Below are 22,964 nucleotides of genomic sequence, written 5' to 3'. Positions count from 1 at the left end.
AAGGTTCAAAATAGTGGCATTGAATATCGTATCATTCAAGTGATTTTAAGAGACATTGTCCCATATCGAATATTATGTTATTCTAATTAATGTATCTTAATACAATTCAATATGGAGATGTATAGAGATATATCGTTTCAAATATAAATATGTATCGACTAATATCGTATGGCATCATGGGATATTTTAAACCTTGAGTAGAGAGTGAAGATCTAATGGGCATTTTAAAATTTTAATCTAAGCGCCCCAAGACTGTTTTCGTGAGGGAAGAATCACCACTCCAAGCACATGAAGTAATGAGGCTAGCTCTTAAATGCAGTTTGTGAGGCTAGGCCCAAAAAAGCTTGGATCCTACGCATTAAGCCGAAATTTCGACCGTAGGATCTAAAATTTTGGTCAAGATTTCGATCTTAACCGTTGAATTTCGATGGTCGAAATCGAAATTTCAACCGAAATTCCTATCCCACCGCCCAAAGTGAATGGCTTGACCGGCCAGGCCACAAAGTGAGTACTCCCCCTAATCATATCCCCAGCTTATGCTCCTGATTCTAAGAAGAAATCTGGATTTTTCAGTGACAGCTGAAATGGAAGGTTTTGTTTCTTGGTAGAAAAATGGGGGAGGTTTTCTTGATCGGAGTAAATTGCATCCAAATCCACATGTCCTTGGTTTATGCCACTGATTCCAGTGAATAAGCACAAAGGTCTAGATTTAATCACCTGCCGGGTTCATAAAAATTTGATTGATATCACCGCTAAATTGGCATCTACTCATGTAATGTCACTTTTCTGAAGCTGTTCGAGTGGCCCTGAATCAACTCCACAAGTCATATGTACACGTCAACAACCATAGGCTTAACGGCTAAAAATTTGAACTGCAATTCAAATGCGATTCCAAAAAGGCGAAGTCTTTCATTCAGAAAAAAGTAGATACAGATCATGACTTAGCATCCATGTATTCCGACAAATGAGAACCCCCGGGGTAGTCCGATGTGGGAAAAACTGATGCCTACCAAGAAATTAAGGCTCTTCAAGACTTCCAGAAAAACAAAAGGGCACGGCCACAGGATCACGGAGCAGTAGACGAATCCACCTAAGCCGATCCGCACAAGGAATGCCGGGATTCTGCTTAGTTCAGCTGGTAGGTTTTTACCTCCCAATCTCAACCCTTTCATGTATATGAACAGCAATGGACGGAAAATGTACCAGGAGGTTTGAAATCGGAACTGGCGGCCATGGCCTTCATGAACCAGCTCACCGAGCTACTCAACCTCAACAACCAGCTCTGACCCATGGTGTAGGTGTACCAAAACAACTAGTAACTTGATCTTGACTCATCCAACAGAGGAGCTGCTCTCGAATAATCTTTTGTTACAAATTGGAAGTTAGAAAACTACAGGAACTAAATGAATACAAACAGACCAGCTAAGAATGCTTACTGTTACAGTGGTACAATTCTCTCCATAAATGGTCTGAGCTAGACCAATGATGACCATTGTGGTGAATTATCATTGGATCCAGAAAGGAATACAGTCCCAACATTGTAACTTAGTTAGACCATACATGAACATAACCGTGCCTGTTGCCAGTATAGATCTCATTGCGATCCTCATCATAAAAGAGTGCAGTAATATCTTCTAAAGCATCTGCCACTGGATTCCTGGTTCTGGCAGCATATAACCGCTTTTTCACGTTGCCACTGATGTTGCAATCTGATGGACTGCCACTGCTGCTGTTGCCGCTAGTAGCACGTATTTTAGCAAGACACTTCCCAGTCAAGATATTGCTAATGTTGATCGAACCAGCTGCCAAGAAGAAAATATATGTAGTAAGTAAAACACAGAATCCAATCTTGCCTTTAGAAGATGCTAGCCAACATATTCAACCATCAAGAAGTACAGACCATGTCATGGAAAAACAGGTTCTTGACTGCATCAATTAGTCGGGAAAAAGTACAAATTCACAAGGCTACACAAGTGTGAAATCCCATCAAATGTGAGATGCCATATTCTAACTAGCAACAACCCGTAAGAAATCTACAAGGCACGTACATAAGAATATTCTAAGAGGCCATGCCGTATGAAAATCTTAAGTCAAGAAATAAACCTAAAGTTCTTTATGATTTACTCAGATAATCAGTAAAAGCAAAGTGACAGGTTCACCAGGAAAATAGGGACCTAACAGCAGAAATAACATACCATTTCCTTCCACTGATGGATCATCAGACTCGGCCTTGCAGTAAGAAATAATAAGATCTTGATCGCTAGTAATATAAATGTTGTTTGTGTTACAATCAGGGTGCCATAGAAGATGATCTTCAAATGAAGTCACCAGCTCTCCTCGGAAATTCCAAACAGCCACAGTCCGGTTTCTAAATGTCAAGAACAACTGATTCTCGTACAGAAAAATAAAGGCTGAAGGAGTCATGAACTCAGTTCTGCTAACTTCCGTTAGCTCAGCGTTACGAACCTAAACAAAAACCAGCCCATAAAACTGAGTTGAAGTTCACTAGTGATACTGAACTTGCTAATAATTAATGACAAAATACAAAGAGACTCTTACATCAAGAATCTGAAGATTCTCATTCTCTTGCTTCACAAGAAGTTTTTCATTAAACTGCTCTATGAAGTCCACCTTCTTGTTTCGATGAAGCAGATGGTTGAAGGCCTTAAGAACAGTTCCATCCTCTATTGATAAAATCTTGAGCGGAACATGGCTAGGAGCTCTTGCAAATATCAACAACATTATACCCGGACTGTAAAGAAATACAGAACAATGTGAATGATTGAGAATTTTAACCATATCGCAAGTACGGCAAACAGGAAGGACAATACAAAGAAAAAGAAATGCAAAACAAAATGCGTAAGATTGAGAACTTCGACCATAACTGGGAGTACCATAAAGCAAATGATAAAAAGCTTTAAAAAAATAATACCAAAAAAAAAAAAGGTTAAAAAAATAATAAAAAATTCATCACAAATGAAAATTAGAAAGGAGACGGGTGCAGAACTCAAAACTGAGCAAGCAGCCTTTTCTTGGAGACCGGAAAAAGGGGGGATAGAAACATTGCACGAGGCTCCCACAAAATCAGGGCCTGTGGAGGGCCATGATGTACAGTCTTGTGCCTACTTTCCAAAAGAGGCTGTTTGCAGACCAGAATCACAAGAGCAATCTAAACCATTGCACCAAGGCCTGCCCTTGGTGATAGAAATATTTCTCTTAGATACACATTGAACACATCATAAGCAGATGCAGGTATTAAACACAGAACAGCCATTATGCAAAAGTTGGGATGCATAGATTTGCCCCTCCTAGACCCTGCAGTAACAGGAGCTTCATACACTGGGAAGGCCTCCTTTAGAAGGAAATTTTGATAAAAATTTGAAGCATCACACATGGTGAATCACTAATCCATCCGAAAATTCTAGCATCTTTCAGATTCCCCCAATGTCAGCTGACTGAAAATAGCCAATCACTTGCAAAACTTGTCTGGACTTCATCGTCCCCTCCCTTGTTGGCACCACAACCAAGCAAAGAGATAAAACTCACGGACCTAACCATGATTATTTCAACTGCACATGATTCCTTAAGAGTCAACGGTTGACAAAACAACAACAATGCCACCAAATCACTTCATACCTGCCCCTCAAAGGCAAAAAATAAGAAAAGGAAACCGAGGGAGGGAGGAAAGAAAATTTCATGTCATCACATTAACTGTCAAACATGATTCAAGAACACCAATGTGTCAAGGCATTGCCAAAGCTTTCACATCCAGAACAGAATTAAAAACTTGGTGACATAGCAACTATAACTGAGATTACAGCAACGGTAAAGAGAGATAAGTACATGAACAACCACTTAATTAATGTTAGGTCACCTTAAATGTTCACCCATGCATGGGTAGTGGTTGCTGGAAGGAAAGAAGAATAGACGAGGTAAGGATATGACTTGCTTTCACCTCCAAGCATTGTTGTATGCTTCACCACCAACCAAACCATGGATTAACCGGGTCGCTCTTGTTTCACAAAAAGCGCCGCTACTAGACTGACTACAAATATCATGGGTAGTATTAGTGTGGTAGCCTCAATAGAACTGAAGACCATTGGCCACGATCTTGTCAAGAACCCATTCGAACAGGAGGAATTGAAAAACCTTTTTAAGTATTTCTTTGGGTGCAGAGCAGAAACTATGATATCCCAAATTAGGGTCTTCGGAAGGTCTGCTTAACTAATGGTTTCATAAGTGAATCAAGGATGGCAAAAAGAGAATTTCAAACAATTCCAATCATCAGAGACAAGTTTCTTGGGAAAGCGCTTTGTTGTCAATTTCCAAGGATCCCATGCATGGATTGAATCTAATCGTGGATCATAACTAGGGTACACACACAGGAATGAGGCCTAAAATTTGGTAATGATCCAACAGATGGATTGATGCAATAGATCTAGATTTATTGATTGGATGGAGATTTCAAGTAAAGATCTCTCAACTATAAAGAATTCAGCAACCAACAACCTAAAGCATTAGTTTCCCTAGACTAGGGAACCCTATGAACAAGACTTCAAACCAAATAGTTTATGGATTGCCAGACGGCAAAATGAACAGTTCAGCTCAGTTACTGTTAACAGCATAAAAAGGGTAAACAGAGGCAGATTACCAGGAATAAACAGGAACTAAGAAGAAAACAAGAAAAAAAATGCAGATGGAAAAAAAACACCTCAGAAGCAGTAGATCTATAACTGAAAAAAGGAGAAGAACCAGTCATGCAGCAAGCATAAGAATCTGAAGACTTTATCCGGAAATGCTTATTATAGTTGCCAGGTGTCGAGGCACTACACTTGGCCCTGCTACAACTATGACATTGATGCAATGGAAAATGTAACAGTCTAGGATACTAGGAGAACAGAGCCAAAGAAGAAAAAGAAGGGAGAATAGATGGGAAGGGGAACTCTGGAAAAGAAGAATCCACTGATCTAGCAGCCCCCCCCCCCCAACCCCCATTTCCTTTATCTATACTTAGAGAGTTACATAGAACCATAGTTGTCACGGCGACGAGGCGATGCGAGGCGGTTTTAGCTAGTTGGGGCGATGAGTCGACGAGGCGCCCTCCGAGGCGCTTTTGAGGCGGTCGAGGCGTTTTAAGTGAAATTTTACTTTATGTACATCTCATACACTAATTCATTATAAACCTATCTTATATATAATAAAAAACTAATATTAGCCATTTGCCTCCTTAAGTCATCCATAATACTACAAACCACACTAGTAGGTCCTAAATAAATTCCAAGTATCATACTCTTGGGTGGTGTTGCGGGCCGGTGCGAGTATGAAAGATGTTGAATGACCTTTAACAACGGTAATCAAATACTACTTGGGTAGGATGGTGTAGTTCATATAGCGGGTTCGGTATGACATCGAACATTACATGGATAACAACCCGTGGTCACGAGGTGCTATGTCACAGAACCATACGAACTTTAATTGCAATTTGCAAGTCACAAAGAGTAAATAATTAGTTAATAATCTCCAAACAGAAATTAAATACGAGTAGCAACTTATAACATTGTTAAAACACAAAAGAAAAAGAAAAAAGCATGTTGGCGACATACCATCGCCTAAGATGGTGACAAAATCACCGGAGGCCGCTGCAAACGTTAATGAATTAATGTTACAAATGATCCCATGTATTCCGTGTAACATTTGTATAAGCATTTAGCCATTAGATTATTCCCAATTGGAATCTAATTTCCAATAATTTTTGGCCTTTGATTTGGAAAAAAAAATGGTGGTTTTTTAAAATCCCATAAGGCGGTCGCCTCGGAGTCGGGCGTCCAGGCGTCCGGGCGAGCCCGGGCGCGCCTCGGGCTCGGGCGCCCGCCTTGGGCTCCAGCCGGGCGATCTCGCCCGGGCCCTCCAGGCCGCCGGGCGCCGGCGTCGCCTGGCGCGCCTGGCGCGCCTTGCACTATGCATGACTGGGACTCCTAAAAAAAGGAATCAGAAACAAAATTAAGTTATACTTAAATCTAAATTACTACTATCATATCCTAGACTCAATAGGACCCTCAACCAAGTTATAACAGAGGGAAAATCCCTCCTATCATGTAACAACTGGATTGTACCCTCATGGTACAATAGTTAACAGACTACATACATGTTGATAGACACATTACTATAAATCCTCAACTCAGCCCAACATTGTAAATGGAAACAAGTAGCAATAAAAATGCTGACAATTAGTAAATGACAAGAACACCCCAAACAAGTAACCCAAAAATCCCTGTTGAGTCTTATTCCAGGACAAGCTTGAACCAAATGGTGCTTCTCCGGGTCATGGGAAAACATAGACCCTTCCTAGACGAAAAATCGCTGACCAATGGTTTTCACTTAAGGCAATATATGCTGGTAACCTTTCCATGACAAGGGGAGGAAAGGCAAGCCAGCACACTATAACATAAACAGCCAGCTGAAAAATGTTAGTTAGCTAAGCTATGCACTATTCTGGTTTGCTTCTGAAGACATACACAGCTGTTAAGCCAGAAAACATAAGCAAAAAGCCTACAAATTCTAGTCCAATACCCAGCAAATGGAACAAAAGATCCAAATTCAGATCCTTTTTTTTTTTTTTAACTTATACTAATTACTTGTTCAATGTCAGATTCCTTTTCTATTATTGGAATTTTATATGTTTTGCCTAGTAAGGAGCAACTTCAAGACTTGTGTCTGAATCTTGCTCGGGCAGAGCCTGAGTGTGTTTAGAATGTCAGGCAGGTTGAACTATTACTTCCTTTAGCTTGCTGTTTAAAATTCCAAAGTGACATGCTGGAGGATATCATGGACATGTTTGAGAAAGTAACACTAGGCAGATTTCCTGACTCCAGTATCCAAGAGTCAACATGGAGGAGAAGAGAAAGAAAGAAGGGGTGACATAATTGGGATTAAAACAAATAGCAGAACCCAGGATGCAATGCTTTGATAATCCAATATTGAAAAGTAAAATATGCACAGTAAGTCAACGACCAGGAATGTACAACAGAAAAGAGGCAACAAACGTAGACCAGATGAAAGAAGGGATGCCTGTCAGTAATAAAGCATGCAAAGAAAAACAATTCAAATAGAATAACGAAAAGGAAATCAAAACCATGTTTAATGCCAGTCACTCTTGAGTACAAATGTCCAAGAGGGAAATGTTACCTGATCTTGATTTCCTGAACATGCTTATCCGTGATAGAGTATAACATTGTGTAGTTTTTCAAATCAAATACCTTGTACACACTGGAGGGGAAAAGCAAAAGTAAATTTTTAGAAAATTTTATACCCACTAATTTCAAATGAAACAGAACATCAGGAAAGCTCAAACAACTAGATTCATTAATCACCTATCTTGTGCAGAGTAAGTAAGAACTTTCCCATTTACATCATCAAACTCTACAAACCCTGGCCACTTCAGCGACTCAGATTCAAAAAGAGCAAAGCCTGCATCAGGTTTGCCTCTCCGGATATATCTAGACCAATCAAATAAGTAAATATTAGTGAAACCAGAAATGACTGCAAAAATTATATTATGCCAGGAGGGAGGATCAAAACATTTGAAAACTGAAAATAGATGAATAGACAAGAGAGAGACGCTTGACATACTCAATCCTCGTGGTTCTGCATTTCAAGGAACTGAAATTGTCTGATGCATAAACTGAAACTGTAATAAGTGAATCATTGTTCTTATTGTAAAACAAACTCCGGATGACTTCATCAGGACTTACATTTAGAAAGCATATTCTCTGGTTTGTCTCTGCATAATCAAATCCAAAGCACAAAAAGAAAATGCACCTTAGAGTTTCCTCAGGTTTTAATATTTAGATAACCCAACAATTATTGCACATTCATTTGTGCCACTACCTCTGCTAAAAGCCGCACACACCCCAGATTGTGCAAGAGCAAATACAATATCGCGGGCTGCCACTATCTCAATAATTTTAGACCTTTTCTTCAAAAAAGGTAGTATCAAGGGACAATGTCCCTTAGGATCATGAGTATCATATTCCTCCTGGTACAAGAATTCATTGAACAAGTTATTGCAAGCAGAGATTCAAGAGCCCATGCTCTAGACATCTTATAAAAAGAATTAAAACAAAGGAGCTCCTCAACATGCTAAATTTTCAAGCAAGAGATTAGAGAAAAGAAATAACAGAAATTCAGGTCCCAATTGTAGTAATAAAGATAAACCAAGCTTTTTAATAACAAAATGATACTACCAACAGCCTCAAGGACAAAAGGACACAACCTCAGATTAAAAACTATTTACCAATTTGTGAAAGCAAAGTAATGAAATTCTAGGTTACCTAAGGAATCAGGGATCAGAAAACCACAGTCATTCTAGAGGTTTGGAACCCAAAATAGAAACCAAAATTGGATTACCACATAATAGAAATAAAACTCCAATATTGCAGATTCACAAATTGGAACTCAGAATCTATCTTAAATTGGGAACAACCAAGACCTTGGCAGATGCTCTTGTACTCAGTCATTCAGAAACAATGTCTGGCAGCCCTCAATCACCCAAGACCTCATCGGTTGGTGCTAGCCTTCTTACTAACATACAATCTTTGTGACACCCTGCCTCCCGACCACAAGCATTCACAACTACTTGGCCCCGGTGTTCTTTCTCCTTCTATAGAAAATCTACTCCATATACCCACTAATGCACTCCATCAGCAGTCACCATAAGATAAAGAAATGTGTGGTCCGATACATACACAGCTCAAATGCCTAAATCTGACATACACATAATGCACAATACAAATCCAAGTCACAAGCAGGATACAGCAGCACCGGCCCCTGATTTGCATAGAACCTACCTAGGAAACAGCAGCTCCAACTCTCAACCATCAACCACCCACTTGATAGTTGCTGCAGTTATTGGCTCATAAACATATACAAACCCCTCCCAAAAAATATAAAAATATTGACTCAAACAATTCCCCAAAACTATATTCTACAGTCAAATACAATACATGCGAATTGTAAAATGGGTCACCTGCTTCCCTGGGCAGCTTCCAGAGATATCATAGATTCAAGATGTTCAGTCAATGGAATACAGTTCTTTTTCTATTTTTTTCCTCCTCTTCTCAAGCTGCTTTTACTCAAATTTTAGCAATATCTTCAATCACCTTCTTGGAACAACAAACTGAAGAGTAACCCTCTCAACAACAACAAATAGATATAGATAGACTCAAACATGGCAGCTCCCTCAAGTTCCCCCACCCTCTTCTTCTTCAAAAATTGAGCATCCTGGAAGGTGGCCTTAGATGTGACCTCATGACCCTTGGTTGGCATCCACAAGTGAGATTTCACCAAATCAATGTCATGACAACCATCTTTTCTCTCCAACAGAAATTTTCTGAAAGTTAACATAGAAAGTTAAAGATAACTCTGGGGTTTCCAATGCCACAATTTATAGGACATGGGCCATATGCATGTCACATTAACACATGCATGAACACCGCAAGACACACAAGTAAGGACCCCAGAGACATCTTTGCTTTCCTTTTACATAAACTTGCTCATTATGGTCTTAGTTGATGTTTTCTTTCCTCTCCTTAAACTACTACTCTAGGGATTTAACTGGCTTAAGTAACGCGCAATATGAATTATCACACAGCTAAATTCATATAAGTACTACCTTCTTTCTTTTATTAACCTTCTACATTTTAAAGGTGGTTCTGGGGACCATAAATCAATCTTGCATGATCTCAAGCAAGTGTTATTGGATTAGAGAGCTGCAGTTAAACATTCTATGACACAGAATCCCAGAAAAGCGCTATTGCAGTAAAGAGCTACAGTTATACGTTCTACAACACTGAACCTCGGAAAAGCAAGATGGCACCGAACATAACATTTTTTTGGTGTCTGTTCAAGAAGCTTGTCTGCAGTTTCCAAGCTCATCTAAAAGACCAAGTTAAATGAGCTCACAGAGAGGAAAGTTGATCAAAAGAAACTACATGAAAACTTTAGATAAAAATATGGTTGCAGATGAAGAAAAAATAAAAATCTAAGAACTAGACCTTAATGGCCAAAAATTTCCAGGTATATATTTTAACAGAAAAACTGCCAATGTGAAGTCACTAAGAATACACTACAACTTGACTAGGAAATTATCAGGCATAACGCATAGAACATAGAAACAACACTATTCTTCAGAAAAAAAGGTCAGAGAAGTATCCAGACAATAGAAACATAATGTCTTACTTGCAGACGTATATTCCTGAAACGTTCCTGGGCATTACTCATGCTAAAAGCTCGGTCTCTCCTCGAACATATCTCTCGTCTTTGAAGCTTCTTCACACTGTTGACAAATCCATCAACTAGCGGCCGTTTCTTAGCGACAATCCGGCGACCACAGCAAGGGCGAGGACTGACGGAAATCCGCCTTCCTTCCATCTTAAAACCCCGAGTTATCAGTCGTGAGATAGGATAATCGCATTTCAGTAAGGAAAATAGGTTAACGATGCCATCATCGGCCTGCCTATACGGCAACTCAAGCTCTAAGTACGGACCTAACCATTTAACATCTGCAGGACGGCCGGAATAGGCGAAATAGGATTAAAAAAAAAACAATACTTCTATACAAACCCTAGAACCCTGGATGGGTATTTTTTTTAAAACAGAAGGGTCTAGGGCTTTGGCAGAAATGATTAGAAACCTTCAACAGATGCAATAAGAACCCTAAAATAGAAAAAACACAACCCACCCAAAGAGTTCCCCACGCCCAGTGATCAGTGATTGAGTTTTCGAGGGTTTTCCCACCGCTCGGGTGGGGGAAAAACAACAACGATACGATAAAATCGCAAGGTTTCAGACACGCAGAGACGAAGAGGAGATCAGGGAGATTCGAGTTGGAGAGTTTTGAAAAAACCTCTCGTCTGTAGGGAAGGAAGGGATTATATCAGATTTTATCTAGTTTTGGTGTCCGATCTTGTATTTGTATTCTAATTCAAAATCAGCCTGAGAGAGAGGAAACGAGAAAATATAATCAAGGACCACCGACGAGTGCTGTAGCCCCTGATGCGAAAGCAATGAATTTATTAGGAAATGAAATTCAAAATTATATTAATTAAAAAGAAAAACTAAAAAATTACAACATTAGCCACGTGTGTGTTTTGGTTTCACAAATTCAACTACGATTTACCAAAAGAAAATTTTGCCTTCAAATATTTAGTTTATTGTGAAAATACTATAATATATTACAATACCATTCTTAGGGATAGCTTTGTATAATTATTTAAATATATAATAGAGTTTTATATTGATCTCAAAGAGATTGGAATTCTATTACAACATTAGCCACGTGTGTGTTTTGGTTTCACAAATTCAACTACGATTTAAAAAAAGGAAAATTTTGCCTTCAAATATTTAGTTTATTGTGAAATACTATAATATATTACAATACCATTCTTAGGGATAGCTTTGTATAATTATTTAAATATATAATAGAGTTTTATATTGATCTCAAAGAGATTGGAATTCTTGACTTCAAACTATGAGCTGTTGATCTTTGTCAATTGAGCCAACTGAACCAACTTCTTGGGTTTTGAGATTGCAAAGATGTGTTCTCAATTCTCACTTCATCCCTCTATTCTTTTACAATATTTATCACTCTGTCTTTGGTTCTTCTTAGTACCTTCTTTCCCTAGCTTATTAATGACTGGTGAGGGAGTTGAATCGATGTAATACATGTTCATTGTTTTCATTTGTAATAGATAAGTAAATGGATCAGAGATGTTGTTTGGATTTACCATTATTTTTAACTCAAGTCCTCTATAACAAGTACCAAATTCAAAATCCAACGAAACTTGAAAAAAGTTTTTACTTAAATTTGAATTTGAAATTTTATAATATTTTATCTGAATGGTGTTCTGAAATTCCAATTCCTACTATCAAACATAGGGTTTGAAATACAACTAGTGGTCCTTTTAAGGGGGCGGGGAATAATATATGTGCAAATTCATTTGTTCTTTCACTAGTTTAGTTTGACCAGTTAGTGAAGACAAAGCTACTATCCGTATCATAAGACTGGGCGAAAAAGTAGTTCAATTAGGCTCTAACATGCACTTCAAATATCTGCTTAGCCCTTTTTTTTTTTTTTTTTTGGTTGCCGACTCTGGTTTCCAAGGCTTTGCCCTAACTAATCCGGTGTTCGACCCGGATCACACACCGGAGTGGTGGGTGAGTCTCCCAGCTGAAATTTTTTGCATCCACAAGGTTTCGATACCGAAACCTTGCTTAAGCAGACCAAGCTGCTTACCACTTGGACCAACCCCGTTGGTATCTGCTTAACCCTTCTAATCATGTTTCCAAACTATTTACATGGATCACCATGTTGAGAAGAACTACTATTTTTATTACCTCAAAAAGAAAGTTGAACTATTTGAAATATGAGAGATTTCATAATTCCATATCAAGCACCTTACATGAGAAAGCGAAACCAATGACAAAAAACATCTTGCAAAGGTTCCAATTTCCAAAGGAAGGTCATGATAAAATAATGCACCTTGAATCAAACCTAAAACACAAATGCTCTACATTTTCACAGAAAATAGGAAAGAGCAAATTAGAAATACCACAACCATAAGGGCAACAACCCAAAACCCTAGAAGGCCAAAACCCTAGATGGCTAGATGTTCCATTAAAAGTTGAACAGTGTAAATTATTCAAGTAAAGTACTGAATCAAAATGAGGGGAACCCTAGACTAAAGTTGCATTACCTCAACTCTTTCTCCAAAAAAGAAACCCTAGTTCTCAATGGCATCTTGTATTTATTCTTGTTTTTTCTTCTTGATGGGACAAGAGAAGAAATCAAAGTAAGCATTGGAGCAATCGTCACAAGCTCACATCAAGATCACAATGAGAAAACCATAGACAAATCCTTATCTCTTGAATTTTTGTTCAAAAGATTTAGGGTTTTTTCCATTCCTATGTTTATACCTTTATAAGGCATATTACCAAGATATCCTTACAAAAATATCATCATAAGGGTAATACAGTAAATATGTTATTTTCAAAGCCCAAAAATTTTGTGTAATTTTCCATTTATAGAAATGAACATTGGAGAGCCATGATGGTGAACCATGTACCACTGCCATTGCGGAACTCGTACACATTGGTGACAATCAAAGGCTCAGTTTCCATGTCTACATAAGCCATCGGTCAGCACCAGAAGACGCACATTCGAATCTGAAAGGCAACCCTTGCCCAATTGAACGCAAGCTGCCAACTCTCCATAATTGCATCATACCTGCAGGAAGACCATTAAGAAATTAATCCACACAGAATTGATCACCATCTTCCATTTCTTCCATTTCTATTCCCCTTTTATTTCTGATAAGGGTACACCATCTGCCCCACTACAGCACATTAAATAAAGCCATACTGAGCAAGAAGATGGGTGGGGATTGGGGAAGGATTCTATTGATTCTGTGCACAGAGATACATGATCAAGCACACCATCGTCCTTAATAGATAATAGAATCCATAAAGACAACTTCCCTTTCGTTTTTCATGGTAGCACAGAGTTCAATATTTTATATCAGGTAACCTATCCTACCCTTACGTGAGGGGTCTGATAAGAGGACAGAAAACCTATCAGCACCTTCTCACCTCCTCATTTTTCTAATTTTTTTAATCTTCGATTGCACCTTCTTTTTTACTTATCAACTTCTTAATCTCGTTCTTGAACTGCTTCTTCCGGTACTTCTCGAGTGTTCCTCATTACATGGGTGAGTGTATGATCCGTTCTAAACACAAAAGTGAATAACTCCAAGAATCATAGAACGCCCATTCACTAGCTAATGTTGAGCTCCACAAATTAAGGTTGGATTTGGAGTCTTTGAAGAAACGAAATGGAGATAGGGAGCAAAAAAATGAACGAGGTGTTGGACAAGAACAAAGCCCTTGAGGAGAGGCTTTCCCAAGTCGAGGAAGACCTAGAGGGGGCTCTCAAAGCCAAGGAAGAGGTTGTGAAGAGCAAAGAGGAACTTGAGACCCTTGTTCACCAACTCCATTATGAGGTCAAAGCTAGGAAACTCCCTGTGCATATGGATGAGGTTCTCGAAGACGTCATAAGGGAGATTATTTCTTCGTACCTTTCCTCAGTTTGGGTCAGTTTCTCTATTACCTCATATTGGATAGGTGTGGAAGACACCTTCACTCAAGTTCTTCAGTAGGTTGACCTTCCTCACCTTAAGAAGCTAGTGAAAATGTTGGATGAGGCAATTTATGACAAACCCCAAAAGTCTCGTCCAAAGGGAGTCATGCATCTTGAGTTGTTTAGCCCACCCGACCCTCTCAACTATATTGAGCTTCTTGAAGAGAGGGAACTAGGGATACTCCTCGAGCATAATGCCTTGGAGATGAATTCCATCCTTGTACCGCTTGAAGAAGAGGACGAACCTAAGTGGTGGCTCTTCCTGTGTACCTCTTGAAGAAGAGATTAGTGCCTCTTCAAGAGGACAAAGAACCCAAATGCTTCAACTCAAGAGGATGTTAGTGCCTTTTTGAAGAAGATAAGTTCAATTCACGAGCTTCTTCACATGGATGAAGAAGTTGTGGCTCAACCAAAGCACCCTGTGGAGAAGGGGTAAATTTTGAAATGGAGGTTTTCAACTCAAAGGAGTTATCACACCTCTAAAAGGATATTTCAGTTACAAACCCCAATAAGGCTGGTTTCAAATGCAGGAAACAACGATTGCTCAATTGCTGAAGAATATGGAACTCAACAGGGAGTATTTTTGAACTTTTAATCTCTCTAATTATGTTCTTTCTCATATTACGCTAGCCTCTTCTAATGGTAGGTGGGTATCGAAAGTCTCTTCCAATGGTGAGTTCTCTGCTAAGTTGGCGGGCATTGCGAGACAGACAAACATACCCAACAATTTACAATCTCTTCAAACATTGGTGAAAATTCTTCTGAAAACTACCCCTCCACCTGAGATTTAAATCTTTCTTTTGGTGTAGATTGAATGTAGGACTGCCAATTAAGTATGTTCTATCTCGATGGTTGAAGATGGACATTGTGTGTGAACTATGCAAATCCAACAGAGACTATATGTCATATTTTCTTGTCGTGCAAATGGGGAGGATATGGGCAGCAAGACCATTGGGACTCCGACACAACATCTAAACAATGAATCTTTCCTCCATCTTTGTGCCTCCCTATTAGCTGACACACAGCTTAACAAAGGAGCAATTTGGTGTTTTTTCTGTGTTTTTATTACTACCTGTTATTTTTTATGGCTAGAAAGGAACTATGTAGTTTTCAATAAAAATATACATAATCCATATAGGACATTGAATAATATATGTCGTTGTACAAAGGAATTTCATAAGAGCATATCAAGTAATATTGTTGAATATCAATGTCAATCACTCAAGACACACCTCATATGCCTAGAGAATTATTTTTTATCTACTCACCCATTGTATGATGTGTAGGGGTACCTAATATTGGAGTATTAGAAGAAGCATGGTAGAGTGTGGGAATTTGTGTAAATGTTGCAGTAGTCAACATGAAGACAAGATGTATGGGCAACAATGATTTGGTGGGAGCTATTCTTTTTGTGATAAATGAAAAATTGGAGATAGCAAAACAAGCGAACATTTCCATTTCAAAAATCTGGTGCAATGATGAAAAAATTAATGCATTACTCTCAAAGTCTTCGAATATAGTTTGGCCTCTACAATATCTGACACTTCTTCTAGCTAACAACATCAAAGCTTCAAAAAACCACATGTATTACATTCAAATCTCCCACTCTATTAATCTATTTTGTTAACATAGCAACATTATGTATGCAAGAACATAATGTTAGAACTAATTTAGAGTCTAGTTGGGATAAGACCCCTAGTTAGTGGCGGACCTATGTAGGGGCCGAGGGGGGCCATGGCCCCCCGGATTTTAAATTTTTTTATATAAATTCCCTTAATTCCCTTGTTTTTTCCACTTTTTTCTCTTCCTATATGTAAAATGTCGCTATTTGCCCCACCCAAATATTGAAAACAATTTTTAAAGGTAAAATAATGGGCACATATGTCATTCTTAATTAAAAATTAATTCCTCAATCCCTATTTATTCTCCCCACTATTCTCTCTTATATTTTCTTCCTATTTATTTTCTTCTGTTTCTATAAACCTGGTTAAAGGAAATTTTTGAAAAAACATCTTATTAGGCATTCAAAAATCAAAATGTCATTCATAATTATAAAGTAACTCTTCAATCCCTATTTATTCTCTTGTATATCCTTTCTCTTCTTTCCTCTTTTCTTCTTATTTATTCTCTTCCTTTTCTTTCTTTCTAGTTATTCTGTTCGCTTTCTATAAGCGTGGCTTAAGAAAATTTGGAAAAAAAAATCTACTCCACAATTAGGTACTCTTTCTCTTTCTCAATTTATTCTCTTTTTATTTGATTTTATATTCTATGTTTCTTTATTTCTTCTGCAATTTTTATTATTTTATTTTGAATTGTGAATAAAATATCTATATTTAGTAGGTAACTAATTGCCATTGGTTTGCATCTCAAAAATTGTTTACACTCCTAAAAAAAATATTAGTTTACATCTACCTACGGTTGGTCATGTATAGAAATTTTTATATTATTGCTAAAAAAAAAAATATCATTATCAATAATTTACCTTTTTTTTCAAATATGTGTGGCCCCACAAAATATATGTGGGTCAATTATTTAATATAATAAAATAATTTAGAGGTGGGACCTCAAATGAATCTTATAAAGGCCCACATAATATGTGTAACAAAAAAGAATTAGTGTTTCCCTAACGGGAAGGTTATCTGGCTTTCGTTCTTCGGCCCCTCCAATATTTCATCCTGGGTCCGCCCCTGCCCCTAGTAGCAATCTATTTTCTGATACTGGATTCCTATTAAGGATATATAACTTATTTTCCCTTTTGAATTAAAAAACAAAAGTATGGAAACGGTTCGGCATTTATTTATTACAGAGGAGAAGTAGTAGGGGAAGCAGCAATTCCTTCAGGAAATACATCACCTGAAAGAAGAGCTGAGATGAACACCACCGTTACAATACTGGCTGATCGGTTGCTGTATGATTCTAAGTTTTACGCAGATGTCTTCTCTGTAACACTGCTCGTCTCTACTTATACACGAATTTCTGAGAGGGTAACCATTCTAAATCTGTTTAAGCATCATTTGGTGTCTTATACCTCTTCCAATGTCACTGTCAGTATAAGTAAACAATCCATGGATGTTTCACAGTGCAAATACAGGACTCAGTTATGAATTCCCACTCACCTGCTGGTGATTCTGTTAAATTATTAGGGATTACTGTATATAATGAGAGACCTAGCTATTGCATTTTGTTGTCCGCAGATCAGTAGTTCTCAGAATGTTGACTTGTATTTGCAAGAGCAATAGACAGCTCGAAGGATGTCCAATATATTTTTGGTTCTTCTGATTGATAACTTGAAGCTACTTCTATTGTTCTTTATATTGAACTAAGAATCCAGTTTGATCATTTTTTTTATGGTAATGTTGCCTCTGCAACTGCCATCAGAATTTTTCATCCAACAGTGCCGGATATGAGTGGGATCGAAGATGACTTGGTGATTATAGATTTCGTGATTCTGATGAATACAGTTAACATTTATTCTCAGTCCATTATTTGAGAATTCAACCTTCTCACGAGAATATTCTACTTCACAATGAAGTAATCCAAGAGCAAATAAGCGACTCAACAACAACAAAAAAAGAAGGGGGGGGGGGGTTGGAAGAACTAGAAAAGGCCAGAGACTATGATTGCCGCCATGGAAGGAAATATACTCTCAATGAAGCTAAATATAGAGTCAGAAAAACTATAATGATAGGATTAGCTTGCAGAGAGTGATGTAGCATTTGACTGAATTTTCAGTGCTGCTTGATGTTAAGAGACACTTGGGAAGCTTCGGGAGCACCTTCGCATCCATTACTGCATATAGCTTGTTGATTTCCACCATCGCTTTCTCAGGAAAAGTATACATGATCTTCAAGCTTCTCATACAATAAAGGTAGTGTATGTATCAACACAATAACTGCAACCCAGAGTAAGAAAAAGAAACTCAACCAGAATTATTCTTCATATGTGGAGCCATATGAACTTGCAAAACACCAATACATATACCATGACAGGGATAAATCACCATCCAAAACCTGCAGCTAGATCTCTTAACCTGCATGGCTGGATGAAAAAGCCTAATCATCAAAAGAAAAGCTGCTTCTGCGGGAAATCAATATATGAGCCTTCTAATGGCAGTCAGTTTTTGTGCAATTAACCACATAATGGAAACACCATTGTGTTTGGAAGCCACCACATTACTGATGTGCGTTTTCAAGTCTAGTATCCAGATTTTTGGGATAAAACCATTACATGGATATGGGTGCATAACATTCTGCTTCTTATCATCATTCTTCATCTTCTTCATCATGAAATCAGGCTAGAATTTCTAGGTTCCTATCTTGTTCATGTGCATACTCTATTGGCAGGCCTACAGGAAGAACAGGAATACCTAACGGCAAGGGACAGATAATCTCTAAAAATAATATAAAACAACGAGATTATTCCCCAAATAACATTGTTCCTGAAATTCTAATAGATCCATGATTCAAATTAAACCCAGTTCATCTTGGCTTCAAAACCCAGATGGGTTTGGGTTGGTCCAAGGCAGTGTAGTTACATCATACCTTATTTGTTGGTTGATCAACTTCTCCATTTTTTCTACTTGAGATTCATAGTTCTATCTAACTTTGGGATCAGATTTGATTTTCTATTTTTCTTTTTAGCATCCCTGTTTTAGTGCTGTTCAAACCTCACTGAAACATAGACAGCAGCAGGGGAGGGAACTTGTAGGAAAGAAAAAGAGAAAAGGGGGGAGGGGCAGAGAAGATTATAAACCTTGTGAGTGACAACTCCTACTTCCCCTATACGATAAATTCCACAGAATTCACAGAACAGACTATAAAAGGTTTAATAAGGGGAGACCTAACCATATAGGATCATTACTCCGTAATCAACTTGTTGTCTCAACAATTTCAAAAGGTTGGATAGACCATTTTTTATGACCACTTCATATATTGTTTATTGGGCTGTTAACTTTTCCTCCTATTTGTCTGGTCTTTTGATTTGCCTTAATGACTTTGCTCTGCTATTGTTTTTATATTTTTTGTTTACCTTGTATATCCTTGAAACTTAGATGATTTTCCATTTACACTCTTTAAAGAAAATGGGCTTAACATCTTCCATACAAAGTAGAGTTTGTATAGGCTTTCCTTATTGAAAAAACAATAACTTATAAATGAAACTTACCAATGTAGAAAAGTGTTAAGCAATTGAAACAATTACCAACAATAGAGATAACCCACAACAAGGCAATCACCTGCACATTGTTTTGGCCTTAGTCAATAAAACAGGAGAGAAGAAATAAACACTCTTCATACAAAATAGGAGTACAAGCAGTACCTTGAGGAATTTTCTCAAATCATGTCCTAAAGCTACTTCCCTGAAGGTTGCAAAGGCTCAATTACATTCATGTCTCAATGACTGTGCAATACTCACAAAAGGAACTTACCTCTGCAAGCTAAGGTACTGCCTGAGTCCCAATTAAAAGAAGACACAAAAAATACTATTAATATTACACTCTGAAAGTGGTTAGCAAATTAACTTATTTAATTTTTTTTGAGATGGCCCCAGTAAAATACTAATGCATTTTAATGTAGGGGTGGTAACACTCTAGAATCCAATGTCTGAAATTGAAGAGATTCCTAGCATCAGTGTTGAACAATAAGGAAATGCAATTTTCTTTTGAAATACATTACCTAGCATCAATTTTTTTTTGAAATACATAACCTAGCATTAGTGTTGAACAATAAGGAAATGTAGTTTTCTTTTGAAATACTGACCTTCTTTTGATCTAATTTTTCTTTTAGCCGAACAAGTGTAAACACCAAAGTGGAAATACCTTCTCTTGAGCATCAATAGTAAATCAGCATGACACAAAAAATTCCATCAATGAGATTGAAATTTTGACTCTCCAAACCCCCACTGCACATGTTCAACTCGTTATTATGTCTGACAATAATTTGCTGTATGCAAAAGCCCTGTTCTTCCTTATGCCCTCTTCCCTTCCTTTTAGATCCACACAGACGAATGGGCTAGAACTCTTCTATGGAGTGCATTTTTTGGTGATCACGCAATTCATGCTTTTGGGATTACTACAACCAGCAAGCTTATCATATTTAATTTGGAGCTTCCAGGAAGATGCCAAGGCATTACTTCACCTCATGAGAATTTAGGAATATGCTAAATCCATATAATTGATATTTCAGAGGCTATTGCAATTTCTTTTCCATCATGCTTCTCTGTTTGACTGATTTATGTGTGCAGCTCGATAATGAAGGGCAAGTAGTCCAATGGGTTGGCATACAAGAGGTATCAATTGCATTCCTCATCACAAGGGAACTATCTATCCTACAGACATTATCATCGTGGATAAGCTATGGATCACCAACTCTATCTCTGCGCTTAAAGAATGAGAACTCTCACCATTAACAAACTCCTCAACCTCACCATCAACCTCTATTACACTTCTCCCAGCTTCCTTCTTTATTCGTCTATCACTCATAAGCTTCCTCACCTTCAACACATGTTCCCACATTCCCTCTTCAGCATAGATATTTGATAAGATAACATAAACCCCGGAGTCATCTGCGTTGAGCTCCACCAGCCTCCTTACTGAGACTTCTGCAAGAGGCACGTTCTGATAACTTTTGCAAGCTGCAAGAAGAGATCCCCATAATGCCGGATTTGGCTTCATGGGCATAGATTGTATAACATTTTTCGCTTCATCTAATCGTCCTGCACGGCCAAGGAGATCCACCAAGCATCCATAGTGCTCAAGCTTAGGCTTAATAGCATAAACTGTAGCCATCTTCTTGAAGATATTCAAACCTTTAGTTGCAAGGCCAGCGTGATTGCAGGCATTTAAAACACTCAAGAAAATCAAATCATCCATTGGCATTCCTTGCATCTCCATTTGAGTAAATAGCTCAACAGCTTCAATTCCAAAGCCATTAATTCCAAGTCCTGCAATCATAACATTCCAAGAAACAATATTCCTTTCAGGCATGTTATTGAACATTTTGCGTGCCTCCTCCAAGCTCCCACATTTCATGTACATATCCAATAAAGCAGTTTGAACTACAATGTCCAATTTAATCATGTTTTTCCGCATGTAGGCATGTATCCATCTCCCTTGGCCAAGCGCACCCAATTGAGCACAAGCCGATATGGCACCCATGCAAGAAATTTTATCTGGTTTTGTTCCATAATCGAGCATTTGACTGAAGAGACTCAAGGCTTCTTTCAAGTTCCCAAGCCTGGCATAACCCTCAATCATGATGCTCCAAGAGATGACATTCTTCTCAGGCATCTCTTCAAATAGTTCACGAGCAGCAACCATTTCTCCATGGTTGACGTACCCATTAATCATTGAATTCCAGCATGCCACATCTCTGTCAGGCATTCTGTCAAACAGTTCACGACCCCGACTAACATCACCAAGTTTATTACCATAACCATCAATCATCATGGCCCAAGCAAAAACATCTCTTTCTGGCATTTCATCGAACAATTTCTGAGCCTCACGTACGTCCCCTGATCTCACATATGCACCGAGCATTAAATTCCAAGAAACCAAATCTCGATTAGGAAAACCATCAAACAATGTTCGTCCGCAAACTATATCACCACAGCTACAGTACATATTGATTAAGGCATTCTTCACAAACAAGTCAGATGCAAATCCTCTCTTCAAGACCTCCCCGTGAATTTCCCTCCCTTCATTAATACCCAACATCAACCTACAAGCCTTAAGAACATATGGGAACGTGTGGTTATCTACTAACACGTTGTTCCTTCGCATACGACCGTAGAAATGGAAAGCACGACAAGGATTCGAACTTTTAATGTAACCTTTAATCATTGTATTCCAAATAAAAGTGGTGGGATGCTCAATTTGGTAGAATACGAGCTCAGCATAATCCATGCTTACAGCGCCTGAAGTTAATGAGATTATCAATCGGCTAATGGCGAAACTGTCGGACATGAGACTGGTGGTGGTCATCTGGGCATGGATTTGAAAGATTTCTGTAGCGTTTTTGGATCTTTGAAGGAGGAAGAGAAGTGGGTTCTTCAGTACAAGCTGAGCGTAGGGATAGCGGGTCATGGTGACGTAAAAGACTCACGAAATGCTCCATCTCCAGGATTGCATGCAGAAAACTGAGTTCAACTCGTGCAAAGTTTTTGATCCACAGGTATGGAAGAAAAGGGCTTCAAGGGTGTGGCCATACGGTATTGGCTCTACTCCCAATTGTGAAACCTATGGTCATACCATACGGATTGAAGAAGAAGAATCGGATCAGCACCCCCGACGGGGAGCACTCTCCGACGGTTTTCCACCACAAAAGAGGTGGCCCCACCACTGAAAATGTAAAAAAAAAAAAAAAAACCCCTCCCATCACCACCCTGGCCCCCCTGTTTTTTGTGGTGGTAACCCGTCTCCCTCGACGGGTAGCAGATCCGGACTCTCAGGTTTGTGCTCCCCAATGTCGAACAGTTTTACCACCACAAAATTGGTGGGCTCCACAGATAATAATAAATAAAAAAAAAAAAAAAAAAAATAATAATAATAAATAAATAACTCATCATCCAACCCTGGCGCCTGTTATTTGTGATGGTAAAGTGGTCGATGAGCACAAAAGAGCTCTCCCGACGGGTTGAGGATTCGGACTCGACCCTTTGGATCCTTCAATTCTCTCAAGATCTCTTCCTTTTATACCTCCTAATGATAATTAATGGTCTCTGGAATAGGAGTAAGTTACAATCTTTAGTTCTATCTCATTTTATTTCTAGATTTTGT

General features: G+C 38.4%; 1 protein-coding gene and 1 pseudogene across 1 annotated transcript; both read right to left on the bottom strand.

Annotated features, from left to right (window-relative positions):
* Nucleotides 1-610: 610 nt before the first annotated feature.
* LOC149021414 (uncharacterized) lies at nt 611-11,022 on the bottom strand. Its single transcript, XM_089149647.1, has 8 exons — nt 10,237-11,022; nt 7,888-8,035; nt 7,630-7,780; nt 7,371-7,496; nt 7,186-7,266; nt 2,560-2,752; nt 2,196-2,466; nt 611-1,802 (listed from the first exon to the last, which is right to left on the bottom strand). The coding sequence occupies exons 1-8, from the start codon at nt 10,426-10,428 to the stop codon at nt 1,546-1,548; spliced, it is 1,419 nt and encodes a 472-aa protein (XP_089005773.1). The 5' UTR covers nt 10,429-11,022; the 3' UTR covers nt 611-1,545.
* Nucleotides 11,023-17,777: 6,755 nt separating this feature from the next.
* On the bottom strand, nt 17,778-22,439 carry LOC149021413 (pentatricopeptide repeat-containing protein At4g18840 pseudogene; annotated as a pseudogene).
* Nucleotides 22,440-22,964: the final 525 nt, after the last annotated feature.

Source organism: Hakea prostrata, chromosome 3, assembly GCF_041222555.1.
Source record: "Hakea prostrata isolate BN-2017 chromosome 3, UWA_Hpros_2, whole genome shotgun sequence".
NCBI lineage: Eukaryota > Viridiplantae > Streptophyta > Magnoliopsida > Proteales > Proteaceae > Hakea > Hakea prostrata.
The sequence above is the reverse complement of the archived record's forward strand: the minus strand, read 5'-3'. Positions and strand labels throughout refer to the sequence as shown.